The sequence below is a fragment of the Varroa destructor genome, unplaced genomic scaffold, assembly GCF_002443255.2.
Source record: "Varroa destructor unplaced genomic scaffold, Vdes_3.0 BEIS01000002.1, whole genome shotgun sequence".
NCBI classification, from domain to species: Eukaryota; Metazoa; Arthropoda; class Arachnida; order Mesostigmata; family Varroidae; genus Varroa; species Varroa destructor.
In genome coordinates this window covers 15851485-15876399 of record NW_019211455.1, presented here as the reverse complement: position 1 = coordinate 15876399, position 24915 = coordinate 15851485, and the positions used below count along the sequence as shown (strand labels likewise).

Below are 24915 nucleotides of genomic sequence, written 5' to 3'. Positions count from 1 at the left end.
TGCGTAGGCGGTATGCGCTTATGTTATCAGTTGCTTTCGGATTTCTTCAATGGACAAAAGTGCCGAGAGGCATACATCCTCAAGGGGCTGTTCTGAAAGGATCGTGCCCGCGTAGCGAATAAAGATTAATGTGCTAGATTTACGGGCCTCGCGTCGGGGTCAGTTCTGAACGAGATCAGCTCTGGGTTTGCTATCTCAATTACGATGTCTTCAAGGAAAGCAATATCTGTATGTTATCTGTAAGAAATCGCACGTACATGCAGACACTCGAGAAAATAGCATAGTATTTTCTAGGCACTAATCTGCCTAGTCTACTCCTGTAGCTGTTGATGTGGCTAGTTTTACATGACGAACATGCGACAATTTTTTTTTTGTCCTGATGTGACACCAGCGGTGAGACGGCCACCAATGTTAAGCTACGTTTAATGTGATAGGCGATTTAATGAATGCTGTAATAGATGTTGATCAATTCGTATATCCGCGAATAGACAGATTCGTTCAGCTGTCACCCTATGACAATGAGCGTCCAAGCTTTTGGTGTTCCAATAGTGTCCAAAAAGAGGATTTTATGATGGCTGACAGACAACAAAGTTATCTTGCGGTAAGACGAACTACTAGTTTGACAAGTCAAGGCCTAGGCCTAGGCCTGCGTGCGTTTTGTTGCAGTCAACGCGTGCGGTACGCTCAGTTCTATTGCAAAAACATGCATACTGTGGCGTCGGTGAACGCGATTAGGCAAAATAATCGCAATTTAAGTGTTTGACAATGACGGAGCTGTTCCCTACAGAGGCAGCTGGTCCCATATGTTACATTCTATTATTATTATTATTATAACGACTATAAGCTTTTTTGAGCATCTGTTTAGAAGGATTTAGTAACTCATCTTGTTTATGCTCATTACATTGTACGCAACGAAATCACGTGAAAAAAATTCTCACAAGTCAATGTTTATTGTTAATTAAGGAGAACCACAGGATTCATATGATCGAAGACTACCCGAAGGGCAATACACGTGTGCGTCAATATCAACGTCTTCAACTTTTGCCGTATTTCCAGATCTTGTTTTCCCGGTAATTCTAAGGAACGATCATACTATGGATACAGGGGAACCTAATAGCTGAACAGCTGACGTCAACATGAGACTGAAATGTCAACGCGCTGGAAAGAATTCTATATTGCAAATACATTTTTATGGCAACGCGAATGTACCTCGAAGCGCATGAAGTCGACGCCAGCCTTGAACGCGCCCGACTTCATAACACGATGTCATCTTCGCCTGCGATTGCCCTGCCAGTTAGTGTTTTGGTTTTCACTTTATTGTTGGAGTCTTCATTCATTACGCCATGCGTCACCAACAGCTGCGTCATGCGGCTGTAAGAAGATCGGGTTGGACAGCTCGAGTGGGTGTAATATCATTGTCGCTTACTGGTTGCAACTTGTTCGCAGTAGTAAACAGCGCGTAACTTTCGAACCCCTTTATGAGCGGTGCTCGATTACAATGAGGGGGTCTCCGGCTAAGTACAATGTGTGACGTTTATAATAGCCTTAATTGTCAATTAGAGTGCTCCCATTTAGGAAAACTCTGTGAATTCTCCAGAAAGCACTGGCTACTAAGCAAAGGAGACTCTGCAGCAACTAACGCCTAAGCAAGTAACTGTACAAGTCGTTGATTTTTATTGTTATTGCAGTCAGAGGAAAATATTAAGGATGAGATCTTTTTTTTTCTAGGTTACCTACCTGTTTTAATAACGTCTACCCCTACATAAGATATAGCAGAGAAACATGATAATATTATCATCTTTGGTCCTAACACACACTCAAACCTACAACAAATAGGACCCTTTGCAGCCATACGGCAAACTACGTTCATGAGAAGATTTGATGTTACACAATCAAACTAGTAGCGATGCTCTAGTCTTACATGAACGATAAGCACGATATTCAGCATTACTAGATCAGGACGTAAGCACACAAAGATCCATGTTTGATTACACGTCGTGCGTGGGCCGCGATTATTACTTTAAGGATAACAGCAGTATCATCACGCTCTAATCTGCACATGAGTTAGAAAAAGGTATGTTCGGCCGGGCCAACGACTGTAAGGTAAAATAAAGTATGTGAAGTAAAAGTGCGCCTGGGCAGTAGTTGAAGATTAAATATTAACCAGCTCTGTGCGGGCGGTCAAAGACGCAAGAGGAGGTCACGGCCTATTTGATCGGCGCTCTGACAAAATAATTCAATTGCTTGAATCCCATTTGTACCCTGAGTCCGTCCAAAATGTTTGTCTTTTCATTGTACTGGCGCATTGTAGACGGGTTGGTCCGATCGAAAGGTGTCCTGTCACCCATTTGTGGTACCCAGCGATCAGGCGCGGTCGAATTTGGAGAAAACGGGTCGTCATGCTACTGAAGCGGTAGATTTTAAACAAATTTCAAACAAACGCCAACAAGAAGATCGAGGTAAATGACCGGGAGGCGGGCTGAGTACGGCGAACCGTTGTATGGTCGCCTGCGGTAGCTGTGGTTGGTCCTGTTGCTTTTGGTTGGACGTCTTCTTAGAATAGGAACGCAGCAACCGACTTACAGGTAGATTCAGTTAGTCCCGAAGCGATTCCCGCTTTAGAGGGGTTGCTTTTTTTCGTATGATTTTCCGGTGTCACAGCAACCGATCCGAATAAATGTTGATCCTAACAAAGGTACTAAGACGAAAATAGCCGTTGACGGTGTCCGAACGTATGTCGATATCTGTTTTGGTCATTGTCTTCGCGTCGCTGGATAAGATCGGCTTGTTTCTTTCCGGGGGTGATGATTTTACATAGTGTAGGAAAATCGGCAGAGATTGGCAAAGATCGGATAGATCTAGAGGCCGCAGCAATAGCAGCTTCTGGTGGCCAGAGTGGTGAGGAGCGTTCAGTACAACAGCCGAATTGTAGAAAAGGAAAAAATAACTATAAACAAATTCGATCAGCCGGATCTATTATGTACATTTTTATGTTTAGGTTCGCATCTGTGCGTTTTCGTCGTCACTTCACTTCTGTGAGATTGAAATCTTCTGAACTTACAAAATTACTTTATTTATACAAATTCGTATAGCTCGTATGTGCTCAAGCTAAGTAACAATTGAATATGCGTGTCCATGGCTATCTACATACATCGCTAGCAGTAGTCTTTATAGCAGAGGAAACAGTCGCTTCGAACGCGCAGACGAAATTGCAGAGGTCTAGTTCATTTCGATATGTTCCTCATTTGTAAAACGCTCGTCGCAAAGATAAGATGGCGGCGAGGTCTTACGGAACTGACATGGGAACGAGTCGGTGGAACCAAGCTCGTAGGCCACAGTGGTAGCGCGAGTTACACTACAACGAATAGTGTTTCATCCTAAGTGAAACGCAGGGCATCGCATGGTCACGAGCTTGGGTCCGTCCTTAGGGTCACAATAAGTTAACATTTTTTTTACACCCAGATTAGCACGCCGAGAAAAATCTCACACAGCCACTACATATATAATGAAAACGGACGCAGGCATGCAGAAATATATATTATCTGTAGCAAAAATTTACAGAATTCATGTTTGCCAGCACACAACAGTAAACTACAATATAGGCTTCTACAGTTTTATTATCAGTACGCACCATATATTATTATGTAAAAAGATTAGCCAACGTGAACAAAAATGGGTTAGATTAACGTCTCATGGATAGGCAATGTTTCGTTAGGTAAAAACAAGTATTTAGTAGTCAATATGGGACAATTAAATCATGCGGCTGTTAAGAACGCCGCCTGCACCAATGACCCAGATGACCACTCCGTTCGGTTATGATCGGCCGTAACGAACAGGCCGGCTAATAGGCCCGAAGAAGTCACGAATCTTTTCGTTTCACGCCTCTCGTTTATTAAAGTGCTCCCAACGGTGTTCGTCTGCTTTCGTGCGAGTATGCTTTCATGCGTTTCACCGTACCGAAGTAGGATGCTTAAGACGTCGTTTGAGAAATAATTCTGCTATTGCAGATACTGAAACGTATCGTGTTGGTCAGAAACGAAAGAAGACTTACGTCCAGCGTTGGCTTGATTTGCCAAGATGAACATAAACTTAACGATTTATTAGAGTAGTAAAACTTTGGGTAGGTATAAAGGTCACTACGACGGCGATATTCTTATGGAATGATTTGAGCAGAATGGGAAACGTTTACTGCTTTTCCTTATTTCGCTTCAGCATTTCAATAAGTTAGCGAGGTTGAGTTTGCAATGACTCTTCGAGGGCTGTTGTTAGACAAACCAGGGTGGCAGCACGGACGACGGTTAAACAATAATCTATAAAATTACGTAAATATCATCTTATCATTTATATTTAATATGCATTGTCGTTACTTTAATGATTATTCGGATAGATAATGGACGCTGGTTGAGGAGCAGTTGATGCCTACTATTAAGGACGTAAATTCCCGGCCGAAGAGGGCACCAGGTTACAAAGAAATATAAGAATATGGTAGGCCCATTTATACAGGCCGAGTGAATATTTCGATGACTGTCGATGTCTGTTTCTGTGTGTTTTTAGAAATACACCGTACTCGGTTTTTTTTTGGACGATACCTATTTATGTGGAAACGGCTGTCAAACGTAACGGTCCGTAGCCTGCCTCAGTTTACCACCGGGCAGTTATGCAAGTAATTTGTGGGTTGTAAGTATTATTATGTATAGTGTACGGGCTTGCTACCGAGCGAAGTAACTAAGACAGCTGTTGGTCTTGTCGTGATCCTTCTAGCAGATTGGCTTGAGCCACGGGTGAAAACCCGACGATCACGAAATGTATCTGAAGCCTTATGGCCGTTATGCGAATGTCCCTATAACCGCTCTGACCTAGCGTAATTAAGAGGTTTTTGCGTTTACGCAATAGATATTGTTTCCCTCTACATTAGAGTAAGCAAGCTGTCTTCTATTACGTCTTCAGTTGACTTCGTGTCAGCCTTGTTGCTTGATTGCTATTGTTGATATTCATTATTTAACCATCTTGTTGAATGATAGCGCGAGCCCACATCCGCATGTAAAGCTAACCTAACGATAAATGATATATATATGTAAATTGGTCACTTTAATATATTGTCAATGAAGATCTATCTGTATCTACTATAAACGCATATAATCACATTAACACAGATTCCAGCATTGGATGCTTTTTGTCCAGTGTATGTCACCGTGGTAACTCATTAATGGTATCTTCGTTTATGGGCATAGTTGGAAGGGTCTCGCGATGAGGTACCACTAGTACTCTCTGCGTATGTTGAGTAGTTATGTACGGCGCATCTATGCATCTAACAGCTTAGAGCAACCGGATCAGTTCAGTCTAGAGCGAATCACATGCAAGATTTCAAACAGGATGACAACTGATTTTTTACAGACACATCACCTTCGGATCAACCGCTCTAGCCTTTATATTCTCCTTATAATTTATAGCCTTTTATTGCGTACCAAATCGGAGAGATGCGTCAATTGCTCAGGATTCTAGCGTAATACCGCCCTACCTAGGAAAAAGCTATACACTTTCATGCCCAATTCACACCCTGTTCGGTTGAAGAAGTGACGTTTATGACGGAATTATACGTTGCCACAGAGTCTTGGATTGCAGGTAACAAATTTGTCGCGATAGCTGGCCCAGCATTTATCACGCGCGGGTGAATTGACCTTGCGCAAGATGGGTTAAGCATTATTTATGGTGGATGGACGCCATCGCAGCATAATGCTGAATTGTACACTGTTACTGATCAATTGAACTGATTAGTAAAAGTATCGATCAGTCGTCTCAACCCATTTTTTGCATCGAGCTGAAAGAAGGTTTGTTTGTCTGTCCATTGAAAACCATTTTTGTTACGGTACTGCGTCAGTTGGTAATGGTTGTCGATACGGACAACGGATGACGCACAGATTTAAGCGACACGGGAGCGCTTTATATCTAGTATTATTACATTGTTCAAACTGCATTTATTAATTAATTATAAAACAGCTCATTCTTAGATAACAATGCGATAAAGTAATCATACAAAACTCTCGTATCGACGAGAGTTTTGTATGATTACTTTACACTGTGCTAAGTTTTTGATACTGATGATATAATTCAGCAGATACATTTCATGAACTTGAAAATAGTACTACGGATCAAAGGGTACGAAACTGACCCCCGTCCCCCCCCCCCGGCGTTACTTTTCAGTTACATAGGTTTTTGCCTACTGCCTCTGTCAAGTAGTATGTTTGCAGTCATATATGTGATGCGTTTTTTTTCGATGGGCCAAATTCTTTTACCAGATTATAGGTAAGCAATTGCTCACAAAGCCCAATGCTGACAAGTAAATACATTAGGTAAAACAGACGATTCTTGGGCTAGCCAGTATTTCTAGTATGGCTTGACAATAGTCATCAATCAGTTATTAAACGCTTTTTTGCGCTGTGAGCGCATACTAGGACTTAAAAAAAGAGCGAAAGGGCGGCAAAGGACAATTTTTCTCATTAAACCTAACCACTGCTTGACATGCCTCGCGTTAGAGTATGATGGAGCCTGGACAAGGCAATCATATCGCGTGTGTACTGAAATACACAACCGAAATCGCAGACCCTGATTCGACGCTGTCCTTCAATACGCAATGAAAAGTCTTACATACTGCACCGTTTGCGCTTTAAGCACGTAGTGCATGTGCGATGGGCGAAGCAAGAGTCGCCAGATCAATTGTTTTTCAAGCCTGCTTGAAAAACTCTTATAATTTTCTACTTAGTACGAGCGCCCTCTACGCGCAGCATGAGCGTCCCTTGCCATTATTTACAAATGGTCTGCTATAAAGTTTTGTTTGAATTACTATCGTACCCTCATTATATCTATATACGTTTGCGGAGTACATTTAGGCAGCTAGCTCAGAGACACCCATCCGGAAAATTGTTTTTGCTAGCTCGAACCCTCCTAGAGCAACAACGAAACAAGATAACATGTAACGAAACGACAATATTAAGGTGGTGGCGTCATCCTTTTGGTCCGTCGTGACTGTGCTCCACCTTCACCAAGATTTTAGGGTTCACGGAGCTGCGTTTAGCCACAGGTAGAACAGTTAAGATCACGAGTAGCTGTGACGCTAGTTCCCGGATCCGCCGTATACGCCGGACGGTTAGGTATGCGGTTACATGCATAGCATGGAGCCAATTGATAGGCGTGGCGCGTTCATGGCCAGTACAACACGGTCTACTGCATCATGTTATTTTGGTACACAATTGTACTCGCACAGGACTCTTTAGCAAAAATATCGCTCTGTAATAAATTGTTGTTTTCATTCTTTCCGTATACTAAGTTTGAGCTTTCCGTTTTCGTCTTGGAGAGATACACATTTACATAAAATTACTAGAACTACCAAACATCCATCGAGCTATAAACGGTGTCATGGCGTGCTGTGGCAGAAGAAAATTGCCCCATCATTGTGAACGACTAGCTATTGAATGTGTTTGATGCATTCGATTATGTACACGGGAATGAGTGTTGTTAGCCCCCTATATGCACACATGTCTGTGAATAGGTGTCGATAAGTGCACGTTATCGGCACGGGGACACCTTCCTTGTTGGTCGCTAATTTCACGTTCTGTAAATAGAATGGTTTTATATTTGTAGTGCGACAGAAGCGCAGACGAATGTCCAGTCGCTGCAGCTGTCGCTGTGATTATGGTTATGGCTGCTTTTGTGACTCCCGTTCGCTCCCCCGGAGCACGCGGGGCCGCTTGTGCCTACAGCGACGGTTGGCGGTTCCACACGTGGCTGGCCCGTTAGGCCACGCAAACTCACGCAGCAGAGTGAACTAAACGACAACTAGACTCGAAACGTCTATGGAATGTCGACAAGATTACACACCGTGAGCTATTTACAGCCTGAACGACCTCGGTGGGGCTTCCAACATCGCCGATGTAAAATTGGCGACCACGTGGGGTTGGTCATATATGGTCAAACGGTGGTGGTTGGAGATGATACCGTTGGAGGCATTCCCCACTCCATAAGGACGCTGCGATAGCGTCCATTAGCTATAAACCAGTGGGGGGGGGGGGAGGGCATTTAACTGCGAAGGCATTTAGCTCTTTCTATAAAGTGTCACCGTACGGTGTTGTCATTTGATTGTTTTTTTACAATCTGTTTGAGTATTGTCCTATTTGCTTGATTTCAGTACTTCTATCGACAAGTTCAGCTCTACGTAGCGTTTTCTCCTTCTAAAGAGCTGGTGAGCGTTTCGTCATGACCCCAGCTACTGGCCCAGCAGGCAGTATCGTTTAGTGGATTCATGCATATTCGTCCGATGATCGTCGTTTGTTGCGCGGAAGTTCCGCTTCTTCCGAGTGCCGATGCTTTGACCTGTCAACGACCATCTTTCGATTCGAATTGGCGATACAACGGTGATGTTGCGCTTACGAGTACAGTTCAGCCTTTCACACAGTTCCTTCGTCAAATGAGATGATAATAATGTTGTCGCCTTCGTAGTACTAAGTGACATCGGCAACGATCAACTCGAAAGAACGATTACGAAGACGGCGGGCGTGGACGAATAAGTGACTTCAATGCTGCTGAAGTTGCTACGTCTGCTACCAATGAGGTCCTTCGGGCTGTGAGAACATCGGCTGACATCAAAGGAGGTACTGCAATACTCGGCAGGAAGGGGGCACGAAGTGATCCTAACTTTGATTCGCCGCTACTACAAATACCAGCCACCGCTACTACCGGCTGGCGATGTTTTGCCAAAGCTGCTGACGGCGGCGTTTGAAGTTAATAAAACTTACGGGACACAACTAAGCTTCCGAGCATCTTCGGTTCATTATTATCATACGTTATTGACGCGCTCGTCTGTATTAAAAGCCATAGTGACAGTAGCTCTTCTATAGGAAACAAACAGGCATGAGGGACGACACTGTCGAAGTAGGTGAACTTCGAATAGACAGCAGTTCTATATAGACCTGTTTGCGAAAAGTATTATGTCAACTCATAGATAAAAAGGAACAGTACGCAGAAGGGTGACTCAGCGCAAATTTGGAGTTCCTGTGATGATGATGCGGGGGTCGGCATACTAACGTAATGGATAAGTGAAATGGCTTAGGTTCAAAACCAGGCGTAAGCACATTTTGTGTTCAATTAGATGTAGCTGATCATTTAGAAAAAATGCTTAACGCATTGCCAGACGTAAACCTAAAAACATTTATTTAGTAAAAATTTGCCACTATAAATAAAAACATTTAAAAAAAAAAGCATTGTGGTATGGATTTTCAGTTGAATCATCTACAAAATGTGAACTAATCGTATAATACATTAAAGATTTATGTTAACAAGGTTGAATACAGAATAAAGGTATAGCTCGAATCAAGTATCAAAAGGACCGAATAGCAAGGGGTCGGAAAAAGACCTATCAGAAGGTTGAAAACAATCTTCCCAGTTAGAGGTCTGATTTCACAGGACAGACTGATATTTCTATTCAGATAGATAGTTCCACATAATAGACAGCTGGTAATTGGAGTTCTAACTGATGCTACAATTGGCATTTGCAATGCAATGAAAGGGACTAAACTATTTTTGCTCGGGATGCTATAGACTATAATTTAAGCTTATGGATATGATTGATATTAAGAAAATTATGCTGACTCCAGATATGCCTGACTGAGGCTAACTAAGCGACATTGGATACAGAACGCAAGTCATTGACGTTTAGGATCTGGAGCCGTTCAATAGAAGATGGATACTCCGCACCCCAGCGCACTAAAATATGATAGAAAGTGGTAAAAACTAATATGAGTGAAATGCTCGGTATACCTCAAGCAACTGGGTAGAGGTCTGGCACTAATAAGGTCGAAGGGTAATAGAGACAGGGCCAGACGTTTCAGCAGACCTGCCTACTTAAGAGTAACCACTTTTTTTTTTTTTTCTCTGGAAGTTACAGTGTATAGAGATATACACTATAAACTGAAGCGTCCTTTGTACTGCAACTTTTTTTTTATCGATATCGACACGTAATTTAAACGACTTTCGCGCTAAAAAAGATACTTTAAAACTTTCTTTCAGCGGATGTTATTCTTCCAAAATCTGGAGTGATAATGTATTTGTTTTCCTTAATGGGTGAATTTCTTCACTTTTTTTTAGAATGCCAGAGCAATATTGAAAGGGAAAACGTTACTGATCAACATTTATTATTACAGAAAGTTAACTAAGCCCAAAATCGCTCCCTAAAATCCTTCCTAGAAAAACGCGGTGTCGCAAACGTTACTGCTGGGAAATCGTCTGGAGAACGTCTGCTGTGGAATCAAGTGTGGCATTTCTCAGTAGCTTGTGTATAAGAAAACACATTAGTAGTTATGTCGTGTTCAGGAAGCCTGATCACTATAAAATAGACCGAGTCTTGCATAGCCACCTTCATCCGATATCTTTCAACATGAGCCCAAGGTTTAGATCTATCGAGCAATTTGTCCATACGGATGCCAAAGTGTTCGAGGCGAGTTTTCTTTTTAGTTCAATACAACATTAGGTAATGATATCCATACATGTTTGTTCTGATATGCAACCTTCGCTATTAGAAGGCGTGGAGCTGTTTGAGAGGGACACGACGATGACGTTTTGTAGGACGTCATCGTCGTCGTCGTCGTCGTCGTCGTCGTTGTTGTGACATGCTTCTACAGTCATTGGATTCAGTAGTCTTTCCTATGCAAATGTCCATAGATTAATCGCTCTTGGTAACACTTGGCATCCGGCAGCGTTCCAAGCAATCACACCTCTTTGTTGACAAGCCATAAACTCAGAAAAAGACTATAGAAGTAGTGACTATTACTCCAATACAGTATAACGATTGACAGTAAAGATACACGTAATTGCGCTGGCGTTAGAAGCGTGGGAGATCTGTGCGACGACAACAACGGAAGTAAATCAATTGATTTTCCATGAATTACAGCGTCGTTCAGAGAATGCTGGACGTTGTATAGCAGCAAGCGTTACACGGAACATTTGTGTACAGAATTTTGTACGGAGGCACGGTATGGTGTAAGCCCTTTATTCGAGATTTTATAGACTTCTGAAAGCAACTACTTTTAAAAAATAGTTAAAAAAAGGATATTTTTTGACTCGTTCATTTGATCTTGATCTCTTCTTCTGCTTGCCATTGCTGCTATCGTAGGGACTATTACTGTTTGGACAATACCCCACTGCGCCGTCGTCGATACAGATGCCTGACGTCGCGTGGAATTAACAGCGAGAAGAGATCACCATCTTTGCATTTGGTCGATTCGACCGTTGACTGCTAACTTTATGTGGCATGCCACCCAGCCCTGTGGGGCAAGCCTGCTCACGCGTTGGGTTTTATTTAGTCGCTCTTTTGCCTAATCGACAAAAAACGTGCAACGGTCGTCGGTAGCCATGAATAGTGTGCATCTTACTAGAATTGATCAAGCAGGTAGTTGACACTATCATCATTGTATTATTGCATGTGCTTCATCGTTTCTGCTCTTTGAATAGCTATATCATTGTTGGCTATAGGTGAAGTAGAACAGATACGCTGGGTGAGACATTCACAATTATTCGCTAAATCTACTCCCCTTCCCCTTTTTTCCAACCCACTTCGTTCCCCGGCGCAAAAAATGGCAAGCTGTCTGTGTCTGGTATAATCATGGCCTGTAAGTGAGTAAAGAGCAGGTGTGCAAAAAGTAAACGAAGGCCCACGGAGCACAACATAAAGATCCCAACGGTGACTGAGTCGTCTAGATCATGGTTTTACAGCTATCCTGATTACTTCATAGATAGAGATATTGTTCGTCTTTGCCTTGAATCAGTCTGGGCGCGCGGGCGAAAGCCGTGGCAGAAGCCGGTTTTCATTCACACCCGTTGCTTCAGAGCCTTTGTCACCTTTGTTCGTTAGGCCGTCCCCACACAACACACACACACATATGCGAAAACGATTCATGATGACGAGCAGGTACCGCTTGACACGGGACAAGAGGCCGATCACCGATAATACATGGTAGGGCTTATGCTCATCAAATGTTATCCTGCCATATGGGTTATATATAATACACATATCTTTCTATCATAACAGGAAGTGGGAGAATCGTACGGATTTGAGAAGACGAAGCGCGATTTTTTTTAAGTGTCAATGAATATTTAGTAGGAAGATTGCGGGGTATCGGGGTTCGGGTTATCGTTTGTGATGTAATGGTATGAAAATGGAACGAAAGTGGACATAAGCATAGAAAGTCTGTTAGACAGTAGATATTACAAGCGCACACCCCTGATGTCGAGAGCTGACACCGTAGTTTTTTCGTGGACTTTTCTTAAAATCAGCGGATTTTAAATTTCGTGCAGTTCATATCTTTTTTTTCAAGTACTTGAAGCCTAGCTCGTCAAATCAAAGCCTGTATTATATTTTATAGGAGAGATATGGTAATAAATACGTTAAATAAAATTATAAATTTAATGTTACCGCTATGAAAAATCAGTATCAACTGCGTTTTGTAATGGGGAACGTCGTAATCAATTAAATCTATGCATAGATAAATAGCTTAGACGCTGTCTTCGGCTAGGGATTTTAGAAGAGGACCAAAACATCGATAATCGTTGTTGCCTAAGTTTTCGATTAGGACTAAAAGTTGGCTGACTTAAATCAACGATGTGAAGCTTGCGCTCTTGGTGTATGTACTATGCCGTTAGCCACCAATGAGATAAGCTTTTCCGTTAACTTTAATGTCGAAGCCTTATTAAATAATGCCTCACTCTGTCAAAATCGAAAATTAACGGCGGGCATTCTACGTAAAGTGTTATCAAATGTAGTTGTTATCCGCAGCATTTCTATGTGGTAGCATGCCAAAAAATAGCATATTTTTTGTTCGTTTCGATTTCTCTCATTTCAGGTCGAAAGCGCCCCGGCACAACAGGGCAAACTGGAGCTGGAGGTTATTGGAGTGTAATATTTTTGAAACACTGACGGAGGTCATTCAAAGATGGCGGTGCCGCACGGTGGCCGCCTGCTCCTTGCTCTGACTGGACTGCTTGCCTACACGTCGGAACTCAGCTGGTAAGAAAAAACGTCCCGACCGAAACTTTTTTTATGTACGTGAATAATACGTAGTTAGTTATTGGGAGGTGCGTCTTGGATATCGCTACGTTACGTGGTATTGTAGATATAACCGAACGATTGCAAATGGGCGAATACGAGTTATCAGCGCTAAACAAAAAATACCGGTCTAGTATGATTTTAAAGACTTGATGCGCTCTAGCTGGCCTGAAGAACCAAAACTAAAAAAAGTGAATCTTGTTCGCTTAGTCAAATAGCGGGTTTTTGCTCACCGTGAAGTTTGAAGCCGTCTACTCAAAATTTAAATGCCAAAAAATCGCCACACGAAGTAAAACATGATCTCTATCGTACGAATAAGCACGATATACTTATGCAAAGTCTATAGCAGAGTATTTTAATATGGCGAGGAGGGAAAATCGGCATCGAATAATCAATATGACCACGATAAAACCACTCCTACCTTTATAGCATGCAAGTATATGTATACGAATCAAACAGGAATAGTATTACAAAATTATTCCATATACGTGTCACGTTTGGCCTTAATTTTAAGCTGCTATGATCTAGCCACAAGAATGAGCATCACCGGCATGCAATACCCTATTTTATCACATGAAACCAAAGACGTCCGTGCAAAATTCGCTAAAAAGCGCAGGAAGTCTGGACAGAGCAAGCAGTGAAGGCTGAAGAAGCCTAACAAATTGTTTTCACTTCTTTGATGTCAGCCATCTCTCTCCTGTTTGATCGTTTCATTTATGCTTTACAACTGAGAAATGTTGGACTTCTTGACTATCTTGACAGAAAGCTTTGGTTTGTCAGGTTGACGAGTCGGGCATTGCTAGCGAAAAAGTTTACGACAGTCGATGTGCGTGAGGTACAGTGAGGAACGTTTTAAATTAAGACATTAAAGAAAGGCAGCGCGACCTGGTCGGTAATGTCCTGTTGAATGGTCAGACACTTGGAGTAGACATTGGTGTGGAATAGGACTATTATCAATCCAAGCTTGGGTGTCGATTTCAACTATTGACAAAGCTATGCAAAATTTAAGTTACGTTAAAGCTCCCCCTTTCAACCACGTATCCACTCTATTTGGTTGAATTATACTGACTTGATCTAAAGGACTCGGTGCTGTCAAAGACAGGTGGAATTTCGCGGCAGATTTGAAAATAAAGTCGTGCTTAGTTACATGACACCGATGGCGTCAGATCACTGGATCTCCTCCTTCAAAATCGGAGACCCAATTATCTGACAGAAAAGAAATAGCAGGACAAAAAAGTACTTGTAAGCTGGTGTGGACTCACATGGGATATGGAGCAATTCTAGCAATGTAGGTTACGCAGGCTAGTTTAAGTATTATCTGAAGGACAGTCGTCAACTAAAATTATTTAAATTTATAACGAAAAATGAGTGATGCCTGCAATGCTTTACAGGGGGGCTCAGAATCAACGAGGTATCTATACAATTGTCGCGCCATCGATTCTTCGGCCAAATGTTGTCTTCAACGTGGCAGCATCAGTCGGAGACGTACCGAACCCCGTAGATATGCGCCTCTCAATTCAAGGCAACGACGAACGTGGCCACTTTAATTATATTACACGGACCGCGCAAGTCCCTCCTCGTAAGTACTGTTGAACAACTACCTTTGGTCATGTTTCATGTCAATTTCAATACCATTCCAGTATGATCCATGATTATACCGAAATAACTGTGTGTTCCATACTGACTTCGATCAAAGTTCGCACGGAAATCATTAGCTTTGAGGTTGGAGACTGGAATCCGGGCAACTACTCGCTCAAGGCCGAAGGAACGGGTTCGATCCAGTTTGAGAACCAAACAGAATTGAGTTTCGTTCACAAAAGCTACTCGGTGTTCATCCAAACGGACAAGGCCGTTTATAAGCCTGGTCAGCGAGTACAGTTCCGGATGATTGTCACCGATCCATTCCTGCAGCCGAGTGTGACCGGGGCAATCGACGCCTGGGTCACTGACGGCAAAGGAAACAGGTAAGTGATGATGAAATTCATCGGCAACTTAGTAATCAGAACTACAGCCGCTATTATTATATATAAAAACTCTGTGGAGATTCAAGTTTTTAAGGTCCCTAGAACAGACGATGGACGAATTCTACAGCGTACTATATTCAAGCAACTATGGGATGCTTACGTAATATGTACGTTTAATTTCATTTTATTGAGGATCTACCCTATACCAAAATATAGAACGAGTATGTATTTCGTTCGCAAGCATTAAACCGTGTTAATGTGTATGCGTATTAGGCAAATGTGAATAGTAACTAAAAAAGGCGCTATCTTATCATTGTAAAAACCAATTAGCTAGTTGGCGTCCTTCGTAATTGTAGTGCTTCATGGAACTTGTCTATGTATAATTGATCAAACGCCGATTTATAGAGAGAGAATAGTGAAACTGTATCTAAGTTGACACTCTAATGAAGAATTATATACCTAAAAGACCTCTCAGATGGATAGAGCATATTATAATAGTATTTTTTCAACTACATATGTTGACTTCTATAGGATTCATTCATGGAAAAGACAGTTTACAACACGCGGAGTCCTAGGTAACGAGTTCGAGCTGTCTGAAAATCCTGTTCTTGGCGACTGGACGCTACGTTGCGAAGTGCTCGGGCAAAAGTTCTCGAAGAATTTCCAGGTGGCTGAGTACGTTCTACCAACCTTCCAGGTTAAGATAGAACTACCTAAATATGCAACATACAATGAGTCGGAAGTTACAGCAACCGTCAAGGCCGCTTACACTTACGGTAAGCCAGTTAAAGGCTGGGTTACCCTTACCGTAACTCCGCGGTCCCGGTATCAGCAATTGAAACCGCGACCCTATGAACAGTTCCAGACGCGAGTGCCAATCGACGGAGAAGTGAACATTCCCCTAACTATCATCAAAGAACTGCAGTTGAAAACTGACTTTTTTCAACGAGAAATCGAATTTTTTGCCCTCGTCGAAGAAGAACTGACTGGAAGGAAGTACAATAGCACCAGTTATATGTTTATATATGATAAACCTGTGCGTTTCGAGCTCGTCAAGACTTCGGATACTTTCAAGCCCGGTCTGAAATACACCGCTTTTGTAAGTGCTGTTCAGTACCTAGTGTTATAGCTATTACTTATACCGCCTTCCTATTAATAGTAGTATTGCTGGTCTCTAGCATGATCTCGTGTTGGTTTCGACAAGATAGGGTGAATGAAGTTAGCATTAATGTATGATTTCGTGGGCTTCAGCTCAAAGCTGCTTATCAGGACGATACTCCTGTCCAGGATCCTGAGAATCAACTGACGTTTCGCTACGGCTACAACTACGACGAGGAACAATGGGTGGAGGAAAAGCACTGGATACCTCAGAACGGAGTCATCCGACTGGAGTTTGTCCCTCCAAACAAACCCACGACAGTAGTGCTCGGTATGCACGCGGAGTACAAGGGGCAAATTTACTATTTGGAATCAATCATGCCGGCTAAGTCACCTGGGAACCAATTCCTTCAGGCAAGACTGATGTTACCGGAAAACCCTCGTGTTGGAGATCGTCTTGAATTCGAGGTGAACTCGACACATCCGCTGGATCACATCAGCTATCAAGTAATGGGTCGCGGTGGTATTGCTACAGGAGCGACAATTCCACTCCGCAATGAAAGCACATACCGCTTTGCGTTTACCGCTTCATTCAAGCTAGCGCCAAAAGCACGTCTGGTCGTTTATACCGTGGGTAAGGACAATGAGATCGTCACCGATGGAGTCAACTTCGACGTAAGTGGAATTCTGCGGACGCCAGTTGATGTCTCCGTAAGCACGAAACAGACGTCACCGGGCAGTCGAGTAGAAGTGACTGTATCAACCACCCCGTCGAGCTTTGTCGGCATCCTTGGAGTAGATCAGAGCGTGTTGCTTCTGCGAACTGGCAACGACCTTTCGGAGCAGCAAGTTGTGCAGGAATTAGAAAGCTATGACGCCGGTAAGAAGGCCAAGGTGTGGCCGCAATATTATCGTCGTCGACGGAGGAGGTCGATCTGGTATCCCGGATCGTACACTGCTGGCGCATTGTTTAAGGACGCTGGCATGATCATTCTAACGAATGGATTCCTATTTGAACAGGATGAAGGTATGTAGGACAGCTTTTAAAGTTATAATAACAAAGCATTTAAATAGAAACATCTCACAAATCTAGCTTAGAAGGCGGGCCACCATATAGTATGAAAAATAAAAAAACAGCGAGTTTTCAGTAAAAACTACTTTTAACTTATACTTGTAAGAAAAACGGCTGAGTTAACTTACGTACGTTTACGTGGAAACGCTTTAACAATGAGACGTAGCAGCATATACTAATTTGCATAATAATCTCACTGGGAACTTTACGCACTTAGCTGCTTTATCGCTAATTAACAACGTTGTAATTATGATAAGCTAGTTCGCTTTCTTAAAAATTTATCCTCGCTATTACTTAAATTAAAAAGAGTCGAATAACAAAACGTTTTCCCTTTGCAGCTTCAATAAGTATTTTTCCGTATTGCTCATTTGTGGACACTAGCACTAGCTGTCCTACTACTTCTATTGCTTCCATTATTACTTACGAGTGTTAACCCATTAAACTTTAGCCCAGTTCCGCTCGGAGTTGCACGACTTTCAAACGACAGAGACTGATTCTGTTCCAATAGAGGAGATCACCTCCTATGAACCCCACCTCGACTCGAACTTTGCCAACAGCATGACCGATATCGTCCGCTTGAGGAAGAACTTCGCTGAAACATGGCTATGGAAAGACCACACATCCAGGTATCCTGGTTGTTTCATCAAGATGACTTCTTTTCTATAAATTGCTTTCCGATCGTGTGGCAGTTTAATAATTGGCTTTAATAATTGGTAGTCCAATTACTCAACGTACCTGCTACTCGGCGTTACTTGGTAGTCTCATCGGCGTCAAGCGTGACCTCCTCGGCCATCTGTCAGCCCTGGTGAAGCGGCAGAGTTAGCTAACGAATTCGAATTTTCTTCACCCCAACTACCATGGTCTATCGCACAAGTTATAATAACATCATGAGCTTCACAAGTTCGACTTTTGCGACTTGCATCTGCGACATAACTTCAACATACAAACAAAACCTAACTCACATACAACTAAACGAAACATGTTAAAATTATACGGATTTTTTTTGCAGAACACGGTACTCCCCTCACTGAACTTACATCACACAACAATGCCTGCCTTTCGAAATACTAAACGCATCAATCACAATCTCTATTGAGGTGTGCTACGGGTACCCGTCGGTGAAACACTTTTGCCCGAACCTTCCAGGCCTGTGTTGCTTAATCCATCAATTTGCCATAGAGGAAGTCCATAATACTAGCAGTTCAATGGTTTTTTCAAAATAATTATTCTATCAAGGTAACTTAATCTGTATGAACTAGCTGTTTATGCTACTTACTACCATCAGTACCAGCTTGTTCATTAACTCCGATGCTTAAATCTATAAGCCAATTTCAATACCCATTGATTTGCTTTGGAAGAGATGTTTCAGTGTTTATTCTGCTTTTCGGCATGAATAGTACAGCATTATAGATTTCCGTGTCTGACCGATCCCGCAATGTCTTTTCCCTGTGTACCGCTGCGTCATCGTCCTTTGTACTTGCGCTGACCTATACGTGTGCACAGTTGAAGGCCGCAGACCTGGCATTCGCTTAGACACGAACGTGTTAACGAACCAGCCATTACCGCCGTCGGGGCTGCCTGAGGCACCCGATGTGGTGCCAGGCCGAATCCGGCTCCGTTCCCGATTTCCTGAGACATGGATATGGAACAACGTGACGACGAGGTCTGTAGAAACACCCCACTAAACGAGCCGAACCATAAGCTACACAGCGACGTTCATTGAGCAAACTCCTAGCGGGCGAACATTTGTAAGCCTCGGAAAAATATTGCAATTCATAACCTACATACAGTATTTATTAACTGGGCCAACAGTAAGTGCAACATATTCGTCCCATCTCGAAGCACTGGGAAGTACATACAGAGTCGTGCCCTCTTAAGTGAGTCGTAATAAGCTAGGCCGACATCGAGTTTCAAAAACTTGGAGGGTTGTGACTGCCAAAACGTACCTACAATTTTGCGCGCCATAATTTGAACGCTTTAAACAAATCAATTCCCATAGAGACTGTGAATTTTACCTAACTTAAGTTGCACGCCACTGTGTTATCGCACTTACACGGCCTAGTCAGCTAGTTTGACATACCCCATAAACCTAGCTATCTAAGTACCGCTGGAGGACAAATATTGTAACGAAGATCATGTTCGAGTAGGTTCCTTTTTATCTAGGGTAAATATTTCCGAGTTCTACGTGCACACATTACTTCAAATATTCTTCCAACGTGAAACAAAGTGTGTGAGCACCCGGTTTTAAGCCTGAGCCAGCCTGCGTGTCCGTACAAGCATGCTCCTCGTATATCCCTTAGTGTCCCTTATTTGGTATATTGGTACCTACGTGGTACTGTATTATCACTATTGCTACAGTATCACAGGTACAATTTTATCGCAGCGGAATTATCCGACGTCAACATTGTGTTCCGCGAACGCCTTAATTGTTTATTATTTGTTGCTGGTTACCAGGGCTGACAGCAGCGAGTAGTGCATCATAATAATTGCAAACATTGATGTTATTCGTACACGTAATTATCGTTACAAATTGTTAATTAATTCTATTTTATTAAAATAATCACTGTTCTGTATAATCTTTACTTATCTTTAAGTTTCAAATATCTTCTGAATTTGCTTTTGAATACGTTAAGTTAACCGACTAATTTAGATAATGTGATCTGGAACTTATATTATATTTGTTATAAATTAATTCAACGTCGATTAAAAATAGAGGTGTCATTAAAAATAGATTTCACTGTTAATCTAAATACGACTGCATGAACTCTGTTCAAATGATGTAATGGTTTTTTTGTTATATTAAATGACGATAGAAATGGCTTTTTCAGCTCGGATGGCCGTGCTGTCATATCGGAGATAATTCCAGACACGATCACTTCATGGGTAATAACTGCCTTCGCTATGGATCAGGCCACAGGCTTAGGAATTGCTCCGACACCTGCCAAGGTTACGACTTTCAGGCCGTTCTTCGTAACCGTTTCACTTCCATACTCTGTGAAACGTGATGAAGCAATCGCTGTTCAGTGCGTCGTCTTTAACTATGGAAACAAGGCAATTGAAGCTGACGTAACCCTTGACAACACGCGAAAAGATTTTGTGTTCACGTCTGCTGCTTCGAAACCCGATCGTAAACGGGTAACGGTTCAGCCCCAGAACGGTACACCTGTGACATTCTTGATCACGCCGACGAAGCTTGGCTATATTGACATCAAGGTAACAGCTAGTCACGGCTATGGAGGCGACTCCATTTCAAAAAAACTGCTTGTTCAGCCGGAAGGATCGACGCAGCACTTCAATAAGGCTATCCTACTTGGTACGAAGATTGCGAAATCTTTTTTACGAATCACATTTTGTTTTTTAATAATGATATTTTATAGCTTTTCAGAAACACAGTAGTTCGGGTAAAGGTAAGAGAAATGTAGGCTAAAAAAATACAAAAGGTCTACAATATTTAACCGTTGTCACGTCATCTCAACATGTATTCATTACAGAACGTCGTAATTCTCAGGCAGCGCCTTCGAAGTACAATGTGACCGTGACCTTTCCGAAGAACGCTGTACCTGGTTCTGAACGGGTGTACCTTACCGCGGTGGGGGATATCCTCGGACCGTCTGTCAACAACCTCCAAGGACTTCTGAATATGCCTCACGGCTGCGGCGAGCAGAACATGTTAGATTTCGTCCCAAATATCGTCATTCTCAACTATCTAAAGGCTTCCAATCGGTTAAGTCCACATTTGGAGGCTCAGGCTCGACGAAATATTGAGCATGGCTACCAGAAGCAGCTCACATACAAACATGATGACGGATCGTTTTCCGCGTTTGGAAATACCGACGAATCGGGCAGCACCTGGTTGACAGCATTTGTCCTAAAATCCTTCGCACACGCGACTGAGTACGTTTCATTAGTTTTTGGTTTCTTGCTGTCTCTTACTAAGGGGGGAATTATTTTGCGGTTTGGCAATTGTCAGAAAAGAACACGCTACGTTCGGGAACGGACCGACTAAATTGAACTTAGCGTAATTAACCGCTGTTCTCTTTTGTGACCTTGCAGGTATATTAGCGTGGACGAAAACGTCATTAAGAACGCAACCAAGTGGCTTATGGAGCAGCACCAAGGCGATGGAAGCTTCCGCGAACCGGGTCAGGTTGTCTATAAACCGATGCAATCCGCCGCTGGCAGTGGTCCTGCCTTGGCGGCGTACGTCCTAATCGCTCTGTCAGAAGCCGGCGTTCGAAACGACTATCCCGACCACATCCGTCAGACAGAGGAGTACCTTCTGCGCGAGCTTAGAACCACCGGAGATCCCTATGTCACGGCGTTGATCACATATACACTGCATATATCAAATAATTCCAATAAAGATCAGGCATATTCACGCCTCAAGGCGTTGAGGACTACCGATGATCAGCACATATACTGGAAAGATCCAGCTGTCACACACAATATCACCGATTACGAGCTACATCAGACAGACTTGTTCTTTAAGCGCCACTTCAAGGATATCGAAATGACAGCGTATGCTTTGCTAACACTCATTAATCGGGGCGATAACAGTCAGGCAATCCCTGTTATGCAATGGTTGATTAGTCAACAAAATAGCAACGGAGGCTTTACCTCGACACAGGATACCGTTATCGCAATTGAGGCTCTGTCGCAAATTGCAGCCACTGTCGCGTCTTCGACGATCTCAATCGATGCCACAATCAAATTTGGTGAAATCGGTGGCTCGCGTACACTTCGAATCGAATCGCGAAATGCGCTCATCCTGCAGAAGCTTGAATTGCCACCAGAACTCAAATGGGTTGAGATTGAGGCGACAGGTTTCGGTACGGCGATTGTCCAGGTATCGTGGCAATTTAACCTAATGGTGTCTTCGGAAGAGCCGGCATTCTATCTCAACCCGCTTTTAGACAAGACCTCAACAGAAAACTATATGCAGCTCTCTGTGTGCACACACTATCGAGGTGAGGGGAACTCGAGTAACATGGCCGTCATGGAGGTTGGCCTACCATCAGGTTACGTATTCGACTATGATACGCTAAGCTCGATTCACCGTACGAACGATGTACGTCGCGTCGAATCGTATGATGGGGACACGAACGTTGTAATTTACTTTGATCGAGTCACGAAAAGGGAGCTCTGCGTTACAGTGCCAGCTCATCGAGAGTTCTCAGTGGCACACCAGCGACCTGCGCCCGTCAAGATTTATGACTATTATGACCTTGCGAAATCGTCGAGAATATTCTATAATCCAAAGAAAGTATGCTGTTTTCATCACAGTTTTCGGAAATGCATTATCTAATAACATTTTCATCACGCATTAAAATCAAATTCATATATCTTCAAGCGGACTTTTTTTTTCAGTAGGCAATATGAACTTGCTTATGAAATTTTCGGCTTCAAGTTCGTTCGGACTGGAGTTTGGCTACCTTTCCTGCTTTTTTTAAGCGTATTTCGATTCGCTCAAGCTTTAATTTGTTCACTTTCAGGCTCGGATCTGCGACATTTGTGTCGAGGATGAATGCGCCGAGTCCTGCAACGACGTGGACAATCAACTTGAACGTGAGATCACGGATGGAAGAATAAGTGACCCAGATTCTGCGCTACACGGCGCGAAATCATCGGCCTTGGCCATCGCTTTTTTTACTTGCATAGCTTTACTTCGGAACAACTTCAGCAAGTTCATATAGGATGAACAGATCAGTATGCTGCATAGAAGCGACACAGCTACGAACTTGGCGACAATGATTAGGGAATGAGAAAACCCTAAAAATTGTCTACTTTCAATAATTAGATCTTGATACAGACAGTAACAAAAAACTGGCGGACTTAAAAAAATGAATTTCAATGACAAAAAATTGTAGCTTACATACCATATGTGTCTGAAGCTGAAGTACGACACGTTTGAGCGATATCATGAAACATGTCGTGTAGATAAAAGGATGGTTGAACAAAAATAACAAATACTAGATAGTAGGAAATGGATATGTAAACTCCAGAATACATTGGGTGTAAATTTTAAATCGTGGCATTTTAATTTGTGATCCTGGTATCTTGTAAATTTTTTAATTTCTCTCCCTTCACGCGTATGAAGATCGTGATTGACAAGTATAAACGTAGTGTAGGAAAATCGTGACTGACAAATAAAAACATCGTGACTTATCAAAAAAAACCAACATCAAAGAAATAAAGCCGACAACGATTCCTAAGGCCAGTAATTAAAGAACAAGACCAGTGAATTTTAACAGAAACACACAGCGACAATTAAGAGGTAAATATATTAACAGAAGTTGCCAAACGTTGAGTATCAACAAACCTGCATATGAGGAAATTTTTAAACGGCCAATGAAACAATAAACAGGCCACTTTCTAAAAGGCCAATGAAACAATAAACAGGCCACTTTCTAAAAGGCCAATGAAACAATAAACAGGCCACTTTCTAAAAGGCCAATGAAACAATAAACAGGCCACTTCTAAAAGGCCAATGAAACAATAAACAGGCCACTTTCTAAAAGGCCAATGAAACAATAAACAGGCCACCTTCTAAAAGGCCAATGAAACAATAAACAGGCCACTTTCTAAAAGGCCAATGAAACAATAAACAGGCCACAGTAAGTATATTCAGTAAATATATTGACAAACGTTGCCAAACGTATGAAACAATCCCGAATATGAAGAGAATGAAATCTAAAAGGCCAACGAAACAACACAAGAAAATGGAGAAACCTAAAAGGCCAATGAAACAACACAAAAAATAGGCCAGTAAATATATTAAGAGCCAATGAGTTGCCTGAGGTCGGGGTGCGTTCAACGCAAAGCAGCTAAGCTACCTCGATAAGTATCGCTCCAAAAGTCGACTCGAGCACAGAGGGGTAACTCCGCCGGCTACGGACCGCAAGTCTGGTGCATTCAGTAAGGCATGGTCCTAAGTAAACTATTCCGACGCCGACAACAACAGCAACACTATAGCTTTCACTGAGCTCACGATAACCTGTTTAACCCCACAGAGCTGTAGTTCCAACTACACCACGTTTTATGATCGATACAGACGGCAAAACACCACGGATTCATGTACACATTTACAGTAAATATGGGATATGACGCTCTCGTTAAATTATCAGAGCCCGAAACAAATCGCTGACCGCCGGCAATAGTAACAACAGCCCCACTTAATGTGAGTCGATGATGATCTAAGCTTAGCAATTATGAGCTACGTGCAGTACACATGCACGAAGATTCCGTACGTCGATGCCAAGCCGGTGCTAAAGCCACGTTTCAAGAGCATGCTCTCCCCTTATATGCAGTGCTGTGGCGCCGCTCTGAAAAGGGTGTTATGTCGGATGGCGGAGGGCAAGCTGAAGAAACCCCAAACCAGTAGAGGCCAGGCCAGTAAATGCAAATGAATAAATCTCTTTTAATAAAACGACCAATAGGCCAGTAAATGCGCAAATGAAAACAAAATCTCCTCTCTCCTCTAAAAACGAGGAGAAACAAAAAGAGAGAAAACACTAAGGAGAAAACGAGGGAGGAGAAAACGAGGGAGGAGGTTAAATCTACAGCAGCAGCAGCATCTGTCGAGAGCTGCCCTTTGATAGTCGCTCCTGGCGAGCGGTTGTATATAATGTAATTGTAATATCGATTGCAATCTAATAAATAGCAACGTATGTAATTATATGAAAAACAATTGG

General features: G+C 42.5%; 1 protein-coding gene across 2 annotated transcripts in view; it reads left to right on the top strand.

Annotated features, from left to right (window-relative positions):
* Positions 1–24911, top strand: part of LOC111243630 (CD109 antigen-like) — a 76935-nt gene extending 52024 nt beyond the window's left edge. Inside the window, exons 2-11 of one of the 2 annotated variants that reach the window (XM_022789454.2) lie at positions 12888–13051; positions 14482–14669; positions 14787–15054; positions 15586–16153; positions 16306–17179; positions 18728–18887; positions 20053–20537; positions 20716–21118; positions 21278–22487; positions 22717–24911. In XM_022789454.2, coding sequence (XP_022645189.1) covers positions 12978–13051; positions 14482–14669; positions 14787–15054; positions 15586–16153; positions 16306–17179; positions 18728–18887; positions 20053–20537; positions 20716–21118; positions 21278–22487; positions 22717–22917 — 4431 coding nt within the window. In that variant the 5' untranslated portion in view covers positions 12888–12977 and the 3' untranslated portion in view covers positions 22918–24911. Of the gene's footprint in view, positions 1–12887; positions 13052–14481; positions 14670–14786; positions 15055–15585; positions 16154–16305; positions 17180–17672; positions 17851–18727; positions 18888–20052; positions 20538–20715; positions 21119–21277; positions 22488–22716 lie in introns of both variants that reach the window. The other variant, XM_022789453.2, reaches the window with a different exon arrangement.
* Positions 24912–24915: the final 4 nt, after the last annotated feature.